Source organism: Dendrobates tinctorius, unplaced genomic scaffold (genome assembly GCF_039654945.1).
Source record: "Dendrobates tinctorius isolate UK_male_01 unplaced genomic scaffold, ASM3965494v1 ptg000022l, whole genome shotgun sequence".
In the NCBI taxonomy this organism is placed as follows: domain Eukaryota; kingdom Metazoa; phylum Chordata; class Amphibia; order Anura; family Dendrobatidae; genus Dendrobates; species Dendrobates tinctorius.
Window position 1 is genome coordinate 19,319,214 of NW_027361690.1, and position 18,102 is coordinate 19,337,315.

The window sequence follows — 18,102 nt, forward strand, 5'->3', positions numbered from 1 at the left end:
CACTATAAATGTATCAGGGAATAAAAAGCTCTACTTACCACTTAATGTATGATGCAATATTATACAAATCAATCAGACGCGATATACGGTAGATACAAAGAAGAACTCAGAAAATCTCTGGTAAAAAAAAATAAGTCCACATGGAAATATAGACTTAAGTATGAGTGTCAAGAATTTGAGCTTTTGCATGATTTAGAAACTTTACACCAGGCTTGATGAGACATTAATCCGTATTAATGTTCCGTTGAAAAATGCTTGAAAGACTCTATAAGAATCAACCTCAGACGTTCACATTGTAACATTTACAGCAGTAGGTTGGCTGCTGATTTATTCTGTAAATTTATGAGAATTTTTACTTTTTCTCAAAGATGAAAAACAGATGTTTCATTTTAGTTACATAAAACCGAGTACCACAGGACATTACAGGAAAGCATACTGTCATGGTCCTCCTGCCAACATTAAACTAAACATACAGTAATTGTTGTATGATTGTAACAGTATATTGTAACGTAACTACTTTGGTTTGAATGAACAATGTAACAAATCTGCGACGAAACACAAAACTACTGTTTTATTGTGTCATCTGGAACACTGAGCCCTTCATAGGAATGCCGTTGGGTACTTACAATGTGCAATGTATGTCATATATTGTAGGATGGCACTGATCTGTTTCTGATAATCCTATATGGTCATATGACCTCAGTGCATTCACCTAGTTTCAGAAATGGCACCACTAGGCTTCTGTATACAAGTAGTTGGTCTTTATAAGCACCGTTAAAAATAAAAACCTAAAAACATTTTAGGTTTTCTATCTAGTTTACAATTGCTCCAAGGATAAATAAAAGCTTGATTACAGTATACACACATGTCATTTACATGGCATATAGAGATAATTGAGATAAACTATAGCTAACTTTGGTTGAGATTGTAAAATTTAACAAGTTTAGACAGAATAATGGTTGACTTCTAAAATGTGTATATATTACAGTGCATTCATACAAAATGTTTTGAAAAAGTTACTAGCACCAAAAAAAAGGTATCATAAATGTCTGGCTTAGTGAGTTTAGGTGGCATGGAAAACTTTGAACTTACAAACCAGAGAAGTCCAACACAAGAACAACTTCAATGTACCTCTGCTGAAATGATCAAACACTTCAGCATCAAAGGCCGACTTCCATTCAATAAGGTCTCCAAGTTTACGATTGGCGCATTCACCATATGAAGGTAGCTCAGCTACATACTATGTAAGAAGCCTGAGAAAGTGGTTGTGTTGAGCTGGGATAATGATCCTGTACCTTGCATATGTCATGAGAAGAAAGTGCTTTTTATTCATACAAAAACATTTTTTGAAAGGTTTGTACCAAAGCTATGAGAAATCAGTGAAATTGGGCAAGGAACGTTCATGTCTACTTATAACTCTTTGGTTTTTGCTGTTCTTTCTTTGATTTGGCAATTTAATGAAGTAAGATCTTAATTTTCATTTTAAGAATGTCACCCAGTTCACCAGTGAGGTAGTCTCTGTCATGTTTATCTTCAAGCTGATTAAGCTCTTTCTCCTTAAAAAGAGGAAAGCTGCTAATTTCTAGGTCAAAGACACCGGAGACTGGCTTCTTCTTGGTCAGATGCAGGTAACTGACTCCATCTTTTTGATTGAGCCTGAATAAGCCGTCTTCATTTCCAGAGTCTATTACATATCTGTTGTGATGTTGCAATGTTGTGAGCGCTGGAGTGAGCTCAAGAATACGGTCTCTGGTGTTTAAGTGGGAAATGTTAAAAGAAAGAATTGTTGTTTTTTCAAGATCCCAACTTGCGAGGTTAACAACGGTTTCCAGCTCAAGTTTCTCCTAAAAGAGAAAAAAAAATCAGTAAGATTCTGTACATATATAATCATCTTTACCTCTGTTCGTACTGACTATGATTACATCCTTTTATATTCCCATTTCCCTTTGATGGGTAAAATAGTACAGTCTGCTCCCTATGCAGGTCAGTAAAAAACATTAGAAGTGAATAGAAAATATCTATTCCAAAAAGATCTGTCATAGAAGTGATGAAACTAGTGTAAACAAAGCTTTAATTACCTATTCCTGCACTCAACTACCATCTCAGAGGACATTTTTGTGGCCAACAACATTGAAGATATCTTCCAAGTCTGTGAAAAATTGACTAATGGTGCAAAATGTGATGACTGTTATACTGAATAACCCCATCTTCCTTTGAGTCTTTCAAGCTACACTTTCTGGATATTGTTATGTCCTTCTTTGTCTTTATATGCTATGTATGTTACTGATTCTTATCTTGTTTGCAGTCGGTTAAAAATAAATATAAAAAAAAAGAAAAGTTTAAAAAAAAAACCTTTTATGTATCCATTACATTCTCCTCCTCTCCTCCCTGCCAGTCTTTGTTTACGCGGCTGCAGTTCTGGGGTCTCGTCTAGACATGTCACTGAATCTACCAATGAATGCTTCTGTCTGGATGCTGAAGTTTATGGTATAACACCACTGAGGCCAATGATTAGCTGCAGCAGTCCCTAGTGTCAACGTGATGACATCAATGCAGTAAACAAAGACTAGCAGAGAGCACTGGACTATCAGGGGTTTAACAGGTAAGTAAAAGTTCTTTTATTATTTTACCAAAATCCTCATCCCTTTGAACAGTATTTGGCTTAACACGTGAAAGTCTGTGAATTCATGATACCATCAATGAAATGTAGCTTCCAGACACCAACAGAACTCATGTAGCCTCTCACAAGGGCACTGCCACCACTATGTTTCACTGTAGGCATCAGGAATGCTTCTAAATGCATGGTGCCTACAGTGAAACATTTGACACTGTATTTAGAAGGGGTAGTAGTATGAGCGCTCCTGGTATTGGAGAGCTAAAATTTATTGATGGTATCATGCATTTAGATATTGCTCTCTATTGAAAGAGAAGATGCTACCATCACCCTGTGCCCTTGGTAGATGTTCACTTTCCCAATGTGACATTGATCCAAAACACACATATGTTGTATTACTTTAGAAGAACAGGGTGAACGTGATTCAGTGGCCAAGTGTGTCTGCTGATCTGAACCCAATCAAACACCTATGGGGAATTCTGAAGAGACAAGTTGAGCCTCACTCTCCATTCAGCATCTAGGCTCTAAGGGTACCGTTACACCTAGCGACTCACCAGCGATATGACGCGGTCAGGATCGCTGGTGAATCGCTGGGTGGTCGCTAGTGAGCTGCCACTCAGGCAGATCTCACCAGCGACATCGCAGGGGACGGGGATCACTACTTACCTGTGAGACGGGGCGATCCTGCGTCCTCCCGCCCGGCTCCACGCGTCGCTCGTCGTCACAGCAGGAAGCGCCGCAGGAAGTGGACGACGAGGAATGATCCAGCAGCTTCTCACGTGATCAGCGATTACCAGCGGGGGAGCCGGTCGGAGGTAAGTATCACATGCAGCGATATCGCTAGTAATATCGCTGTAACGTCACAAAATCGGTGACTTTACAGCGATATTGCTAGCGATATCGCAGTGTGTAACGGGGGCTTAAGAGGTCGTTCTTGAAGAATGGAAAAAGAAAGATGCTGCAATATGTTGCCAACTTGTTCATTCCATGCCTAGAATATTTGGTGCTCTCCTTAAAAGTCATGGAGGTCATACAAAATACTTAATGTAGTAGTTTTTGATGTGGGGTGTATTTATTTTTGCATCGACTACTTTGAGTAAAACTGAAGACTAATAAAAGTTATATTATTAACCTTATTTCCATGTTGTGGGTTAAAAAATGTTGCATGAAACTCAGTGTTGTCAAAATTTTATGAAATAGTTCTTGTGGTCAGTGAAATATTGATTAAAATCTTACATTTCAAAGGGGGTGAACTGATTTATGCTGAGCACGGTATGTTTATGTTTTTGATACAACATGTTATAAATAGAGATGAGTGACTTTGCCTTTTTTAGGGTCGAGTCGGGTTTCATGAAACCCGACTTTCTCAAAAGTCGAGTCGAACAAAATCGGCTGACTATAGGGAAAAGTCGGGAAAAGTCGTGAAACATGAAACCCAAAGCAAGTCAATGGGGAGAAAAGTCGGCAGTGAGTGGAGGACTGTAAACACATCTGGCATGAATTTTAACCCTAGAGGCGGCGAAATCTCTCTCTTCTCTCTCCCTCTCTCTCTCTCACTCCCACTCCAGCTACGCTATGCTCCACTTCTCTCATTGGCTGAAAAAAGTCACGTGCAAGCATTCAGCGAAACCCGACTTTGGTGCTTGGGTCGCCGACCGCATGGCTGACTTCACACTGTGGTCGGGTTTCGTTTCATGTAACCTGACTTTGGCGAAAGCCGGCGACTTTTGAATCTGACCGACCTGTTTCACTCAACTCTAGTTATAATATGAAGGTTATCTTTACTTCTACAAAGACTTTAAGATGGCCAAATATGAATACTGCAGATTATTCAAAATGGCACAATCAGTGCTCTCCAAATAATTACTATTTTGCTTCCTTCTCTTCTTAAGCACTTATTCACATGTACAACTTATTCCATGCAGTTTAGCTGTTCTATAGTTTTATGAGTCAATCTGTCTATTAATATGTTCATATTACATCCCATTGCTGTTGGAAGTAGGGGATATATAATAGAGTAGACCAACTAATATGTGTAAATATACTCATTCAAAGTTACCGACAGAAATCACTTTGTGTTATTTCGGTGAACTATCAAAATATCTGTGTTATGAAAGAAACAGAATTAATATTAACCAATTCAAAATACCACAGCAAAAGCATAAAATTGTTATACATAATCCAATATGTAGTGCATTTAATATCCCTGAGATCCAATTGCTGCAAACTAATACAATAGTATATATGCAATTTTAACTGCTCAGTAACAAACAAGCTGCAGTTAAGAAACAACCATAAGCTGTAATCTGCAAGGGAGATCATAATGAGGTTTTGACTTAGGTAAAGGGAAATGATCACATGACATTTATGTGCTGCAGGATGGGGCTGAGAGGAGCAATGGACTGCAGATCAGTACAGCATACAAAGGGGCTCAGACGAGCAATAGACTGCATGATTGGGCTGAGAGGAATGATGCACTGCATGAGAACTGGAGTTGGATGAAATCGTTGGATAATGAACTGCACTCTTGTTTAGAGATGGTGTGATTCATGTCCTATTTTAAATGGATTGCCTTTCCACTGGTGCTGAGAGGGTTAAGGGCTGTTTCGATGCTGGCTGGTCGTTTTCAGCTGCAACTGCTCATCATTTACTCCCTCTATATACAGGTGCTGGGTGTTTAGTACCTGCTAGTGAAAGATTTGTCTTCCTGTGCTGTGTGCTAAAGATAAGTGGTTGGAGTAGAGTTGTTGTAGTAGTGATCTGTAAAGTTGAGCGAATTTGTTCAGATTTAGTTGCCGAATCTGAATTTGCCATATTGGTACCCTATTCATGCCAAATGTATGTTTGATGATCGGTTCAGAACATATTTGGTAATTTCTCCTCTCATTGACTCTAATGACGCTCGGCTGTGGTCGACGAATATTGCAAAAACAATAGTCGCTGCCGATCGTATTCGGAACTAAATCCGAACAAATTTGCTCAACTCTAGTGATCTGTGGTTTGCTGTTGTACGTGTGTGTTCATCTCCTCGTCCCCATTCTCATATAGTTTTTTCTCCCTGTCCATATCCACCTCTCTATTGTTGGTTTGTGCTTTTGTATGATAGAGGTTTTCTGTTATCCCTGTATAGTCTTTATGTATTGTTTACCTTACATTTCTGTCCCATGCATAGCAAGGTCGGAGACCCAGGCACCTCTACCTTCAATAGTACCCCCTTGACAGGGATAGTTAGAGTTCCAGGGACAGTTTGAGGGCCCTCTCCCTCACTGATGACTGTCACAGCATGACAAGAAAGCACAGAGGTTGAGTTACATGAGCAGGGTGAGATGAAATCAATGAAATGGAAAAAACTACGATTCGTAAGAAGACCAGCATGTCAGCCAGGGTGATTTTATTTTTACCCCTGGCTGCCACAGTAACCAGTCTGCACATGCACTGGCAGCTTAGCCACCTAAATGTTGCGGTAAGTGATTGTCAAAAAATAATCCACTATTTAAATTGAATTTTCATGTTAACTCCATCATGATCCGGCCAATTTGTGTTTTTGCTTTTTCCCTTCCTAACTTTTTATTTTTTTTGTCCACATAGACATAGGGTTTGTTTTTTGTGGGGTGAGTTGTACTTCTGAAGAACACCAATCATTCAACCACATAGTGTGCTAGTGGAAAACGGGGGAAAAAAATCCCAAGTGAGGAGAAATCGTCAAGAAAATAAACAATTCTGACTGTTTTATAGGAATTTACAGTTTTTACAGTGTACATTGTGTGGTAAAAATGACCTCACAATAGTATGATTATGGCAATACCAAATATGTTCATTTTTTAAATTATTTTAGTAATGAAAAAAAATTCAGAAGTTTGCAAAAAAAAATACCATTGGGTCGCCATTTTCCAGGACCTATAACGTTTTCCTTTTCGGTGGATGGAGCGGTGTGATGGTTAATTTTTTTGAGGGGGCGAGATTACGTTTTTATTCATATTATTTTGGGATAGGTGGGCTGTTTTGATCACTTGTTACAGCATTTTTTGTGGAATTGCAGTAACCACAAAAAATGTAATTTTAACATTCTTGAATTTTTTTCATTGACAGTGTTTACCGATCAGGTTAACTATTTCTATATTTTGATAGATTGGAATTTTCTAACATGGAAATACCATATATGTGTATTTTTTTTTAAATATCTTTAATTTTAATGGGAAAAAGGTGGGTGATTTTAACTGTTTTTTCATATTTTTTTTTTTAAAACTTTTATTTTTTTACTTGAAGCTGTAATCGTCTGATCGTTTGTGCTATATCCAGCAATGCCACAGTATGGCCAGAGTCACACTACAGCGAGATACGGCCGAGTCTCGCAGGTTAAAACCAAGCTCTGGCACCGGCACTCCGGAGCGGAGCGTGCAGCTCCATGTATTGCTGTGCGGCTGCACGCTCCGCTCCGGAGTTCCGGCGCCAGAGCTTGGTTTTAACCTGTGAGACTCGGCCGTATCTCGCTGTAGTGTGATCCTGGCTAATCACTGTATATAGCAGAAATCATAGTCTCTTTAAAGCCCGGTCGCAATCATGGTTTCAAAAGAGCTACGTAACGACAAGCACAGAGGACTTCAACAGACCCCTTGTTGACACAGCAACCCATAGGCAACCCGCAATCATGTATCGCACGCTGATCGGTGCATGGAGTGATGCGCCTCCACGACTGCATATGTTAAATGCCGCTGTGAGAGATTGATAGCAGCACTTAACAGTTAACAATTGTGGGAGGGGTTCTGCTCTACCCGTGATTGTTAGAGGCAGGTCCTGCGCTAGCAATAACAGGTCAGCTTACCAATTCTCTAGCAGGATGCTGCAGACCCCCATGATAAAGGCGTGGGCAGCACAGGTGCGAATACTGATGAAGCAAACTCTCACATACCTACCAATTCATGGAGGGGGTGATTGCCTAGTATTAAAAATGCACACAGATGAGACTTTTATAGGGCACCAATCACACATGTATGTGTGATGCACAGTGTCTGGCTTATATCCTATAGAAGATATCCATACTATTAAATCAGGCAGGATGCCCAGGACTATATAAGCACCTCACTTCCATTTTTATGCAGGGTGCAGTCAGGTCCTTTTATTAAAAACACATGAGACATGCACAAAAGTCAACAGGTCGCGGTCGGACAGTGTTCACACCACCCAAAGACTGAAACACAAAGAAAAAACACAGTATGACAAACGTTCAAAAATACTCTGCTGTAAAAAATATATATAACAGTAGACAGCAAGTCTACTGAGCAGTATGTCTGATCTAATAGTATGGGTGTTCATAGGCTGTAAGCCAGACACTGTGCATCGCACATATCTGTATGACTGGCCTCCTATGCAAGCTTCATCAATGTGCATTTTTAATGCCAGGCAACAACCCGGTCAATTGGTAGGTTTGTGAGAAGTGTCTAAATCAGTATTTTGCACCTGTGATTCCCTCTCCCCCTTTATCATGGGGGTCTTCTGCATCTTATAGTGCATTGGTAATCTGACCTGTTATTATTATTATTATTTATTATTATAGCGCCATTTATTCCATGGCGCTTTACATGTAAGGAGGGGTATACATAATACATACAAGTACAGTAATCTTAAACAATACAAGTCACGACTGGTACAGGATGAGAGAGGACCCTCCCCGCGAGGGCTCACAATCTACAACGGGATGGGTGAGGATACAGTAGGCGAGTGTAGAGCTGGTCGTGCAGCGGTTTGGTGGATTGGTGGTTACTGCAAGTTGTAGGCTTGTCAGAAGAGGTAGGTCTTGAAGTTCTTTTTGAAGGTTTCCATGGTAGGCGAGAGTCTGATATGTTGTGGTAGAGAGTTCCAGAGTAGAGGGGATGCGCGGGAGAAATCTTGTATGCGATTGTGGGAAGAGGAGATAAGAGGGGAGTACAGAAGGAGATATTGTGAGGATCAGAGGTTTCGTGCAGGTAAGTACCGGGAGACTAGGTCACAGATGTACGGAGGACTCAGGTTGTGGATGGCTTTGTATGTCATGGTTAGGGTTTTGAACTGGAGTCTTTGGGTAATGGGGAGCCATTGCAGGGATTGACAGAGGGGAGAGGTCGGGGAATAGCGGGGGGACAGGTGGATTAGTCGGGAAGCAGAGTTAAGAATAGATTGGAGGGGTGCGAGAGTGTTAGAGGGGAGGCCACAGAGCAGGAGGTTGCAGTAGTCAAGGCGGGAGATGATGAGGGCATGAACTAGGGTTTTTGCAGATTCTTGGTTCAGGAATGTACGGATCCGTGAAATATTTTTGAATCGAAGTCGGCAGGAAGCGGAAAGGGCTTGGAAATGTGGTTTGAAAGAGAGATTAGTGTCAAGGATTGCCCCGAGGCAGCGAGCTTGTGGGACTGGAGAGAGGGGGCAGCCGTTTACTTTAATGGATAGGTCTGTTGGGGGGGTCACGTGAGAAAGATGATTAATTCTGTTTTGTCCATATTAAGTTTTAGAAATCTAGCGGAAAAGAAGGATGAAAAAGCAGACAGACACTGAGGGATTCTGTTTAGTAGGGAGGTGATATCTGGTCCAGAGTTGTAGATCTGTGTGTAATCAGCATACAGATGATACTGAAAGCCATGAGATTCCATGAGCTGTCCGAGGCCGAAGGTGTAAACGGAGAAGAGCAGGGGCCCTAGGACTGAACCTTGCGGGACTCCGATGGATAGGGGGCGTGGTGAGGAGGTGGTGTGTGAATGGGAGACGCTGAATGTCCGGTCTGCTAGGTATGACGCAATCCAAGATAGGGCCAAGTCTGTGATACCAAGAGATGAGAGGGTCTGTAGTAATAGGGAATGGTCCACTGTGTCAAAGGCAGAGGATAGGTCCAGGAGGAGGACAGAGTAGTGTCGCTTGGCCTTGGCGGCTAGTAGGTCATTGGTGACCTTAGTTAGGGCAGTTTCAGTGGAGTGGTGTGGCCGGAAGCTGGATTGCAAGTGGTCAAGGAGGGAGCAAGAAGAGAGGTGAGAGGATAGTTCAAGATGGACATGTTGTTCCAGTAGTTTTGAGGCACAGGGGAGAATTGATATACGGCGATAGCTAGATACAGAGGATGGGTCAAGAGAGGGCTTTTTGAGGATAGGTGTGAGTGAGGCATGTTTAAAGCTTGAGGGGAAAACACCAGTTGTTAGTGATAGGTTGAAGAGATGGGTTAGGGTTGGGATGAAGACTGGTGAGGTTTGGGATGAAGTGGGATGGGATCGGGTCAAGTGCACAGGTAGTGAGGTGTGATCTTGAGAGTAGATTGGAGAGTCGATCTTCTGTAATGGTGGAGAAGTTGGTTTTGGGGAGGAGGGCAGGGCAGGTAGGAGGAAGGGAACTGGGGGTTGTTGACCAAAACTGTCTCTGATGTTATCAATCTTCTCCTTGAAAAATGAGGCAAAGTCTTCAGCTGAGATGAGTGGAGAGGGAGGAGGTGCTGGGGGGCAGAGGAGAGAATTGAAGGTGTTGAATAACTGTTTAGGGTTGTGAGACAGGGAGGATATGAGAAATGAGAAGTAGGTTTGTTTTGCTGCAGCGAGTGTGGCCTTGAAAGCAGTGAGGGACTGTTTGAATGTGATGAAGTCCTCATTGGAGTGGGATTTTTTCCGTCTCCGCTCAGCAGCCCTGGAAGCCCTCCTCAGTTCTTTGGTCAGACTGGTGTGGCAGGGCTGTCTGTTGATTTTGCGAGTTTTGGTATGTTTGAGAGGGGCAACTGATTTCAAAGCTAGAGCTATTGTGGTGTTATATAGAGCGGCAGCGGCATCGGCATTGTGTAGGGAACTTATGTCTGTAAGAGGGAGGAGGGATTCAGACAGTGAGTGTAGATCGAGGTGTTGAAGATTTCTGCGAGGGTGTGCGAGTTTTTGAGGTGGGGATTGTGGACCTGAGGAGGAGAGGGAAGAGAATGTAAGTAGGTTGTGGTCAGAGAGAGGAAGAGGTGAGTTAGAGAGGTTAAATAGGGAGCAGAGGCGGGTGAAGATGAGGTCTAGTGTGTGGCCATCTTTGTGAGTGGCTGCAGAAGACCACTGAGTGAGGCCGAAGGAGGAAGCGAGAGATAGAAGTTTAGTGGCAGCTGAGAGGGAAGTGTCAATGGGGATGTTGAAGTCGCCCAAGATGATAGTGGGGATATCAGGGGAAAGGAAATGAAGTAGCCAGGTGGCGAATTGGTCAAAGAAGGTGGTGGCTGACCCTGGAGGGCGGTATATGACAGCTAGTTTGAGGTTGGAGGGGGAGTAGATGCGCACAGAGTGCACCTCGAAGGAAGGGAGGGTAACAGAGGGCGGCAGTGGGATTGGAGTGAAGGAGCAGTTATCCGACAGGAGAAAACCAACTCCTCCACCATGCTTGCAGCTGGGGCGGGGGGTGTGGGAAAGGTGGAATCCACCATATGAGAGTGCAGCAGGAGAGGCTATGTCAGAGGAGGTAAGCCAGGTTTCGGTGATGGCGAGGAAGGAAAGTTTGTTAGTAATAAAAAGATCATGGATGAAAGAAAGTTTGTTGCAGACAGAGCGAGCGTTCCACAGAGCTCCTGCTAGTGGGACTGGGGAAGCTGGGGCCGGGCGAATGTGTATAAGGTTGGAGTGGTTACGGAAAGTTGTGATTGGGTGTGGATGGGAGGTAGAAATGACTGTGGGAATGTGGTGAGGAGGACCTGGATTTGGAGAGATATCGCCGGCAGTGAGGAGGAGCAGAGAGACAGTTAGCAGGTGGGAGCAGGAGAGGGCATGAGGGGGATGTCTGTGTTTGGAGACAGAGGATTGTATGTTGAGGAACAGGTCTGAGGAAGAGGCGAGATGGATTGGAAGGATTGAAGAAGAGATGAACAGTTCCTTACTAGGTGTAGGGATTAGTGGGGTTATCAGAAAGTGAAGGATTATAGGGGTTAGAGTGGAAACAAACAGAAACATTGTTTACAGTGACTATTTCCAGTGACCTGTTGTTGATAAGGCTGTTTATTTTTCTATGATGTTTTTTGTATTTTTGTCATGTGAGCCGTAGAGGCACGTCCTGGCTGTAACACACAGCCATTATCTGCCAGGTATGAGGCAGGCTTCAAACAACCTTTTCCAGCTTGTATTGTACATGTTATGAAAAGGTTAAATGTATTTTTTAACTTAATTCATTGAAACACATGAATATGTTTTAATCTAAAGCATTCCATTTGTAGCTCTAGCAACATGCTTTGGGTCAGTGTCTGGCTGGAAGGTGAACCTACTTTTGCAGCCTCTAACAGGTTTTCCTCCAGAATTGCCATGTACTGTATTTAGCTTCATCCAGCTTCCCTGTTCCTGTTGAAGAAAAATATCCCCACCATTTGATGCTGCCACCACCAGGTTTGATGGGGGGATGGTGTTTTTAGAGTGATGTGCAGTGGTACTTTCCGCAAAACATAGCGTTTTGCATTTAGCTCAAAAAGTTCTACTTTGGCCTCATCTGACCATAGCACCTTCTTTCATATGCAGTGTACGGGGCACACCTAGCATGTGGAAGAAGGTACTCTGGTCAGATGAGACCAAAGTAAAACTGTTCGGGTTTAATTCAAACCCCTATATGTGGCAGAAAATTAACATTGCACTTCACCCTGAAAAAAGCATCCCCACAGTTAAACATGGTGGTGGCAGCATCATGCTGTGGGGATGATTTTTTTAAGCAGGGACAGAAAAGCTGTTGAGAGCTGATGGGAAAATGGATGGAGCTAAATACAGGGCAATCTTGGTGGAAAACCTGTCTGCTAGAGGCTGGAGAAGACTTGAAACTGAGGCGTAGGTTCACCTTCCAGCAGGATAATGACCCTAAATTTACTTCCACAGTTACAACTTTCAAAGTGCACTGCTCAAAAAAATAAGGGAACACTAAAATACCACATCCTAGATACAGTATCTCTGAATGAAATTTTCCAGTTGCAAATTTTTATTCATGGCATAGTGGAATGTATTCAGAACAATAAAACATAACAATTATCAATATAAATCAAAATGAATATCTCATGGAGGTCTGAATTTGGAATGATACTCAAAATCAAAGTGGAAAATCAAATACAGGCTTATCCAACTTCAGTGGAAATGCCTCATGACAAGGAAAATATGCTCAGTATTGTGTGTGGCCTCCATGTGCTTGTACGACCTCCCTACTGTACAACACCTGGGCATGCTCCTGATGAGGCGGTGGATGGTCTCCTGAGGGATCTCCTCCCAGACCTGGACTAAAGCATCCGCCAACTCATGGACTGGTCTGTGGTGCAACGTGACGTTGGTGGGTGGAGCGAGACATGATGTCCCAGATGTACTCGATTGGATTCAGGTCTGCGGAAAGGGCGGGCCAGTCCATAGCTTCAATGCCTTCATCTTGGAGGAACTGCGGACACACTAGAGCCATATGAGGTCTGGCATTGTCTTGCATTAGGAGGAATCCAGGGACAACCGCACAAGCATATGGTCTCACAAGGGGTCTGAGGATCTCATCTCAGTACCTAATGGCAGTCAGGCTACCTCTGGCGAGCACATGGAGGGCTGTGCGGCCTTCCAAAGAAACGCCACCCCACACCATTACTGACCCACTGCCAAACTGGTCATGCTGAAGGATGTTTCAGGCAGCAGATCACTCTCCACGGCGTCTACAGACTCTGTCACATCTGTCACGTGCTAGGGTGAACCTGCTTTCATCTGTGAAGAGCACAGGGCACCAGTGGTGAATTTTCCAATCCTGGTGTTCTGTGGCAAATGACAAGCGTCCTGCATGGTGTTGGGCTGTGAGCACAACCTCATCTGTGGACGTCGGGCCGTCAGACCATCCTCATGGAGTCGGTTTCTAACCGTTTGTGCAGAAACATGCACATTTGTGGCCTGCTGGAGGTAATTTCGCAAGGCACAACCAACATTCAAAAGTGACCAAAAACATCAGCCAGAAAGCATTGGTACTGAGATGTGGTCTGTGGTCCCCACCTGCAGAACCACTCCTTTATTGAGGGTGTCTTGATAATTGCCAATAATTTCCATTTGTTGTCTATTCCATTTGCACAACAGCATGTGAAATTGATTGTCAATCAGTGTTGCTTCCTAAGTGGACAGCTTGATTTCACAGACATTTGATTTACTTGGAGTTATATTCTGCTGTTTAAGTGTTCCCTTTATTTTTTTGAGCAGTGTATAATTATGAGTATGAATGGCCTAGTAAAAGTCCAGACCTAAATCCTACTGAGAATCTGTGTCAAGACTTGAAAATTGCTATTCACAGACTCTCTCCCTCCAATCTCACTGAGCTAGAGCTAGTTTCCGAAGAAGAATGGGCAAAAATTTCAACCCCTTGATGTATAAAGCTGGTAGAGAAAAATGAAAAGACTTTCTGCAGCAATTGCAGTGAAAGGTGGTCATACAAAGTATTGACTTAGGGGGGCTGAATATAAATGCAAGTCACAATTTTATATTTATATTGTTACTTATTTAGAAAACCATTTCCTTTACACTTCACTTGCTACTTTGTGTTGGTCTATCACATTAAATCCCGATAAAATATATTTAAGTTTGTAGGTGTAACATTAAAAAAATGTGGAAAAGGCGACGGGATATGAATACTGTTTTAAAGCTCTGAAAACTTGCAATTTTAGGGGTATGTGCACACGTTGCGGATTGGGCTCAGGAATTTCCTGAGCAGATTCTGCATCTCTTGGCAGAATCCACAGGTCAAAATCCGCACATTTTTATGCATTTTTTAATGTGGATTTTGTGCGGATTTTAAGCGGATTGTCAAGTGTTTTTTGGCCTGCGGTTTTCTATAATGAAAAGGGTGTAGAAACGCAGTGGAATCCGCAGAACTGACATGCTGCGGAAAATAAACCGCTGCGGATTCCGTACGGAATTTTCTGCAGTATGTGCACAGCAATTTTATTTTTCCATTGGTTAACATTGTATGGTCAAACACTTGCAGATCTGCAGCGATTCCGCACGGAAAATCTGCAGATTCGCCACAATTCCGCAACGTGCGCACATACCCTAAGGGATTGGCCTGCAGCATTTTCCGCACAGAATCTGCATCTCTTGGCAGAAAACGCAGGCCAAAATGCTTGCGGAATTGATGCTGATATCTTGCGGATTGTCATGTGTTTTTTGATGTGCGGATTTTTTGCCTTACTCAATGTATAGTCAATGGGTGCAGAAATGCTGCGTTTCCGCACAAAGAATTGACATGCTGCAGAAGAAAAACCGCAGCGAATCCGCGCTGATTTTTCCGCAACATGTGCACAGCAGTTCTCAAATTCCCATCGACCACATGGATGTAAGCATTATGCTGATTCAGACCTTTGCAATCCTGTCTGCCATATGACGTACTATCCCGTCCATGTGCCCTGGGACTTAATTCCCAGGGACGGGATAGTACGTCATAGCGATCAGCGGCGCCCACGTGGTGAGCGCAGCTGATCGCAGCTGGGTGTCAGCTAATTATCACAGCTGACACCAGGCACTATGTGTCAGGACACTGCGATCAAACACGATCGCAGTGTACCGGGGGTTTAGGGAAGCATCGGGAGGGAGGGGGCTCCCTCCGTGCTTCCCTGAGACCCCCACAGCAGCAAAATGTGCAGCGCTGCTGCGGGGACCTCCTTCCTGCAGGTCCCCGGATCCAAAATGGCGGCTGGGACCTTCGGGGCCTGCAGGGAGCCGGCTTCCTCAGTGCCTGCAAAGCGCAGGCACGAGGAAGCCTGCAGCACTGCCTGTGACAGATCGCTAAATAAATAAAAAAAATATATATATTCCCTAATAAATTCATTTTTTGGAAGTAAAAAAAAAACAATAAAAGTACACATATTTGGTATCGCCGCGTCCTAACGACCCGCCCTATAAAACTGTCCCTTTAGTTAACCCCCTTAGTAAACCCCTTAAAAAATAAAAATAAAAAACAAACCAAAAAATAAAGCACGTGGGCAGCACGAATCCCACCTAGGACAACATCTGCAAGGAGTTTGTATGTTCTCCCCGTGTTTGCGTGGGTTTCCTCCGGGCACTCCGGTTTCCTCCCACACTCCAAAGACATACTGATAGGGAATTTAGATTGTGAGCCCCATCGGGGACAGTGATGAAAATGTGTGCAAAACTGTAAAGCGCTGCGGAATATGTTAGCGCTATATAAAAATAAAGATGATGATGATGATGATAATAAAGCTTTATCATTATACCGCCGAACAAAGAGTGCAATAACGCGCAATCAAAAAGATGGATATAAATAAGCATGGTACTGCTGAAAACATCATCTTGTCCCGCAAAAAACGAGCCGCCATACAGCATCATCAGCGGAAAAATAAAAAAGTTATAGCTCGCAGAATAAAGCGATGCAAAAATTATTTTTTATATAAAATTGTTTTCATTGCATAAAAGTGCCAAAACATAAAAAACGACATAAATGAGGTATTGCTGTAATCGTACTGACCCGAAGAAAAAAACCACCTTATCAATTTTACCACACGCAGAACGGTGTAAACGCACCCCCCAAAAGAAATTCATGAAGCGCTAGTTTTTGTTCACTCTGTGTCCCAAAAATCGGAATAAAAAGCGATCAAAAAATGTCACGTGCCCGAAAATGATACCAATAAAAATGTCAACTCGTCCCGCAAAAAATAAGACCTCACATGACTCGGTGGGTCAAAATATGGAAAAATTATAGCTCTCAATATGTGGTGACGAAAAACTATTTTTACAATAAAAAGCGACTTTAAGTCTTTAAAGCTAGTTTCACATTTGCGGCCTGCGCACGGCCGCCGCTAAGCCCCGCCCCCTGCCGCGCCTCCGCCGGTAGCTCCGCCTACCGGCGCATGACGCTGCATGTGTCCTGCGTCCCCTATCTTTATCACTGGGGGTGCAGGCCGTGCGCAGTATGCGTTTGGCGGCGCATGCGTCCTTTTCACGGTGCACCGAGCGCAACCAACCTGCAGCAGGTTGCGTTTGGCGCTGGTCGGCACACCGTCAAAATGACGCATGCGCCGCCAAACGCATACTGCGCACGGCCTGCGCCCCCAGTGATAAAGATAGGGGACGCAGGACGCATGCAGCGTCTTGCGCCGGTAGGCGGAGCTACCGGCAGAGGCGCGGCAGAGGGCGGGGCTTAGCGGCGGCCGTGCGCAGGCCGTCGCTGCGCTCAAAAGTGCAAATGTGAAACTAGCCTTAGCATGTGACAGCTGCCAAATATAAAAACCCGCTATAAATAGTAAATCAAACCCCCCGTTATCACCCCTTTAGTTAGGGAAAAATAATCAAATTAAAAAAATGTATTTATTTCCATTTTCCCATTATGGTTAGGAGTAGGGCTAGGGTCAGGGCTAGGGTTAGGGCTGAGATTAGGGTTAGGGGTGTGTTGGGGTTAGGGTTGGAGTTAGGATTGGGGGGTTTCCACTGTTTGGGCACATCAGGTGCTCTCCAAACGCAACATGGCGTCTGATCTCAATTCCAGCCAATTCTGCGTTGAAAAAGTCAAATGGTGCTCCTTCCCTTCCAAGCTCTGCCATGTGCCCAAACAGTGTTTTACCCCCACATATAGGGTATCAGTCTACTCAGGACAAATTGCAAAACAACTTTTGGGGTCCAATTTCTCCTGTTACCCTTAGGAAAATAAAAAACTGGGGGAAAAAATATCATTTTTGTGGAAAAAAACATGATTTTTTTTATTTTCACGCCCGGGCGTTATAAACTTCTCTGAAGCACTTGGGGGTTCAAAGTGCTCACCACACATCTAGATAAGTTCCGTGTGGGGTCTAGTTTCCAAAATGGGGTCACTTGTGGGGAGTTTCAACAGTTTAGGCACATCAGAGGCTCTCCAAACGCGACATGACACCCGCAGAACATTCCATCAAAGTCTGCATTCCAAAATGTCACTACTTCCCTTCCGAGCCCCAACGTGTGCCCATACAGTAGTTTTCTCCCACATGTGGGGTATCAGCGTACTCAGGACAAATTGGACAACAACTTTTGGGGTCCAATTTCTCCTGTTACCCTTTGGAAAATAAAAAAAATTTGGGACTAAAAGATCATGTTTGTAGAAAAAATATGATTTTTTTATTTTCACGCCCGGGCGTTATAAACTTCTGTGCGCCCAAATAGTGGTTTACCCCCACAAATGGGGTATCAGCGTACTCAGGACAAATTGCACAATAACTTTTGGAGTCCTGTTACCCTTGGAAAAATAAAAATTGAGGGTGAAAATATCATTTTTGTGGAAAAAATATGATTTTTAATAGTACGGCTGTACGCTATAAACTTCTGTGAAGCCCTTGGGGGTTCAAAGTTCTCACCACACATCTAAATAAGTTCCTTGGGGGGGTCTAGTTTCCAAAATTGGGTCACTTGTGGGGGGTTTCCACTGTTTAGGCACATCAGGGGCTTTCCAAACGCGACATGGTGTCCGATCTCAATTCCAGCCAAAAAAGTCAAATGGCGCTGCTTCCTTTCCGAGCTCTGCCATGCGCCCAAATAGTCGTTTACACCCACATA

The 18,102-nt window shown here is 43.4% G+C and overlaps 1 protein-coding gene across 1 annotated transcript in view; it reads right to left on the bottom strand.

Moving 5' to 3' along the window:
• Positions 1-293: 293 nt before the first annotated feature.
• Positions 294-18,102, bottom strand: part of FBN1 (fibrillin 1) — a 373,121-nt gene continuing 355,312 nt past the window's right edge. The window contains exon 66 of the mRNA XM_073568456.1: positions 294-1,844. Coding sequence (XP_073424557.1) covers positions 1,455-1,844 — 390 coding nt within the window. The 3' untranslated portion in view covers positions 294-1,454. The remainder of the gene's footprint in view (positions 1,845-18,102) is intronic.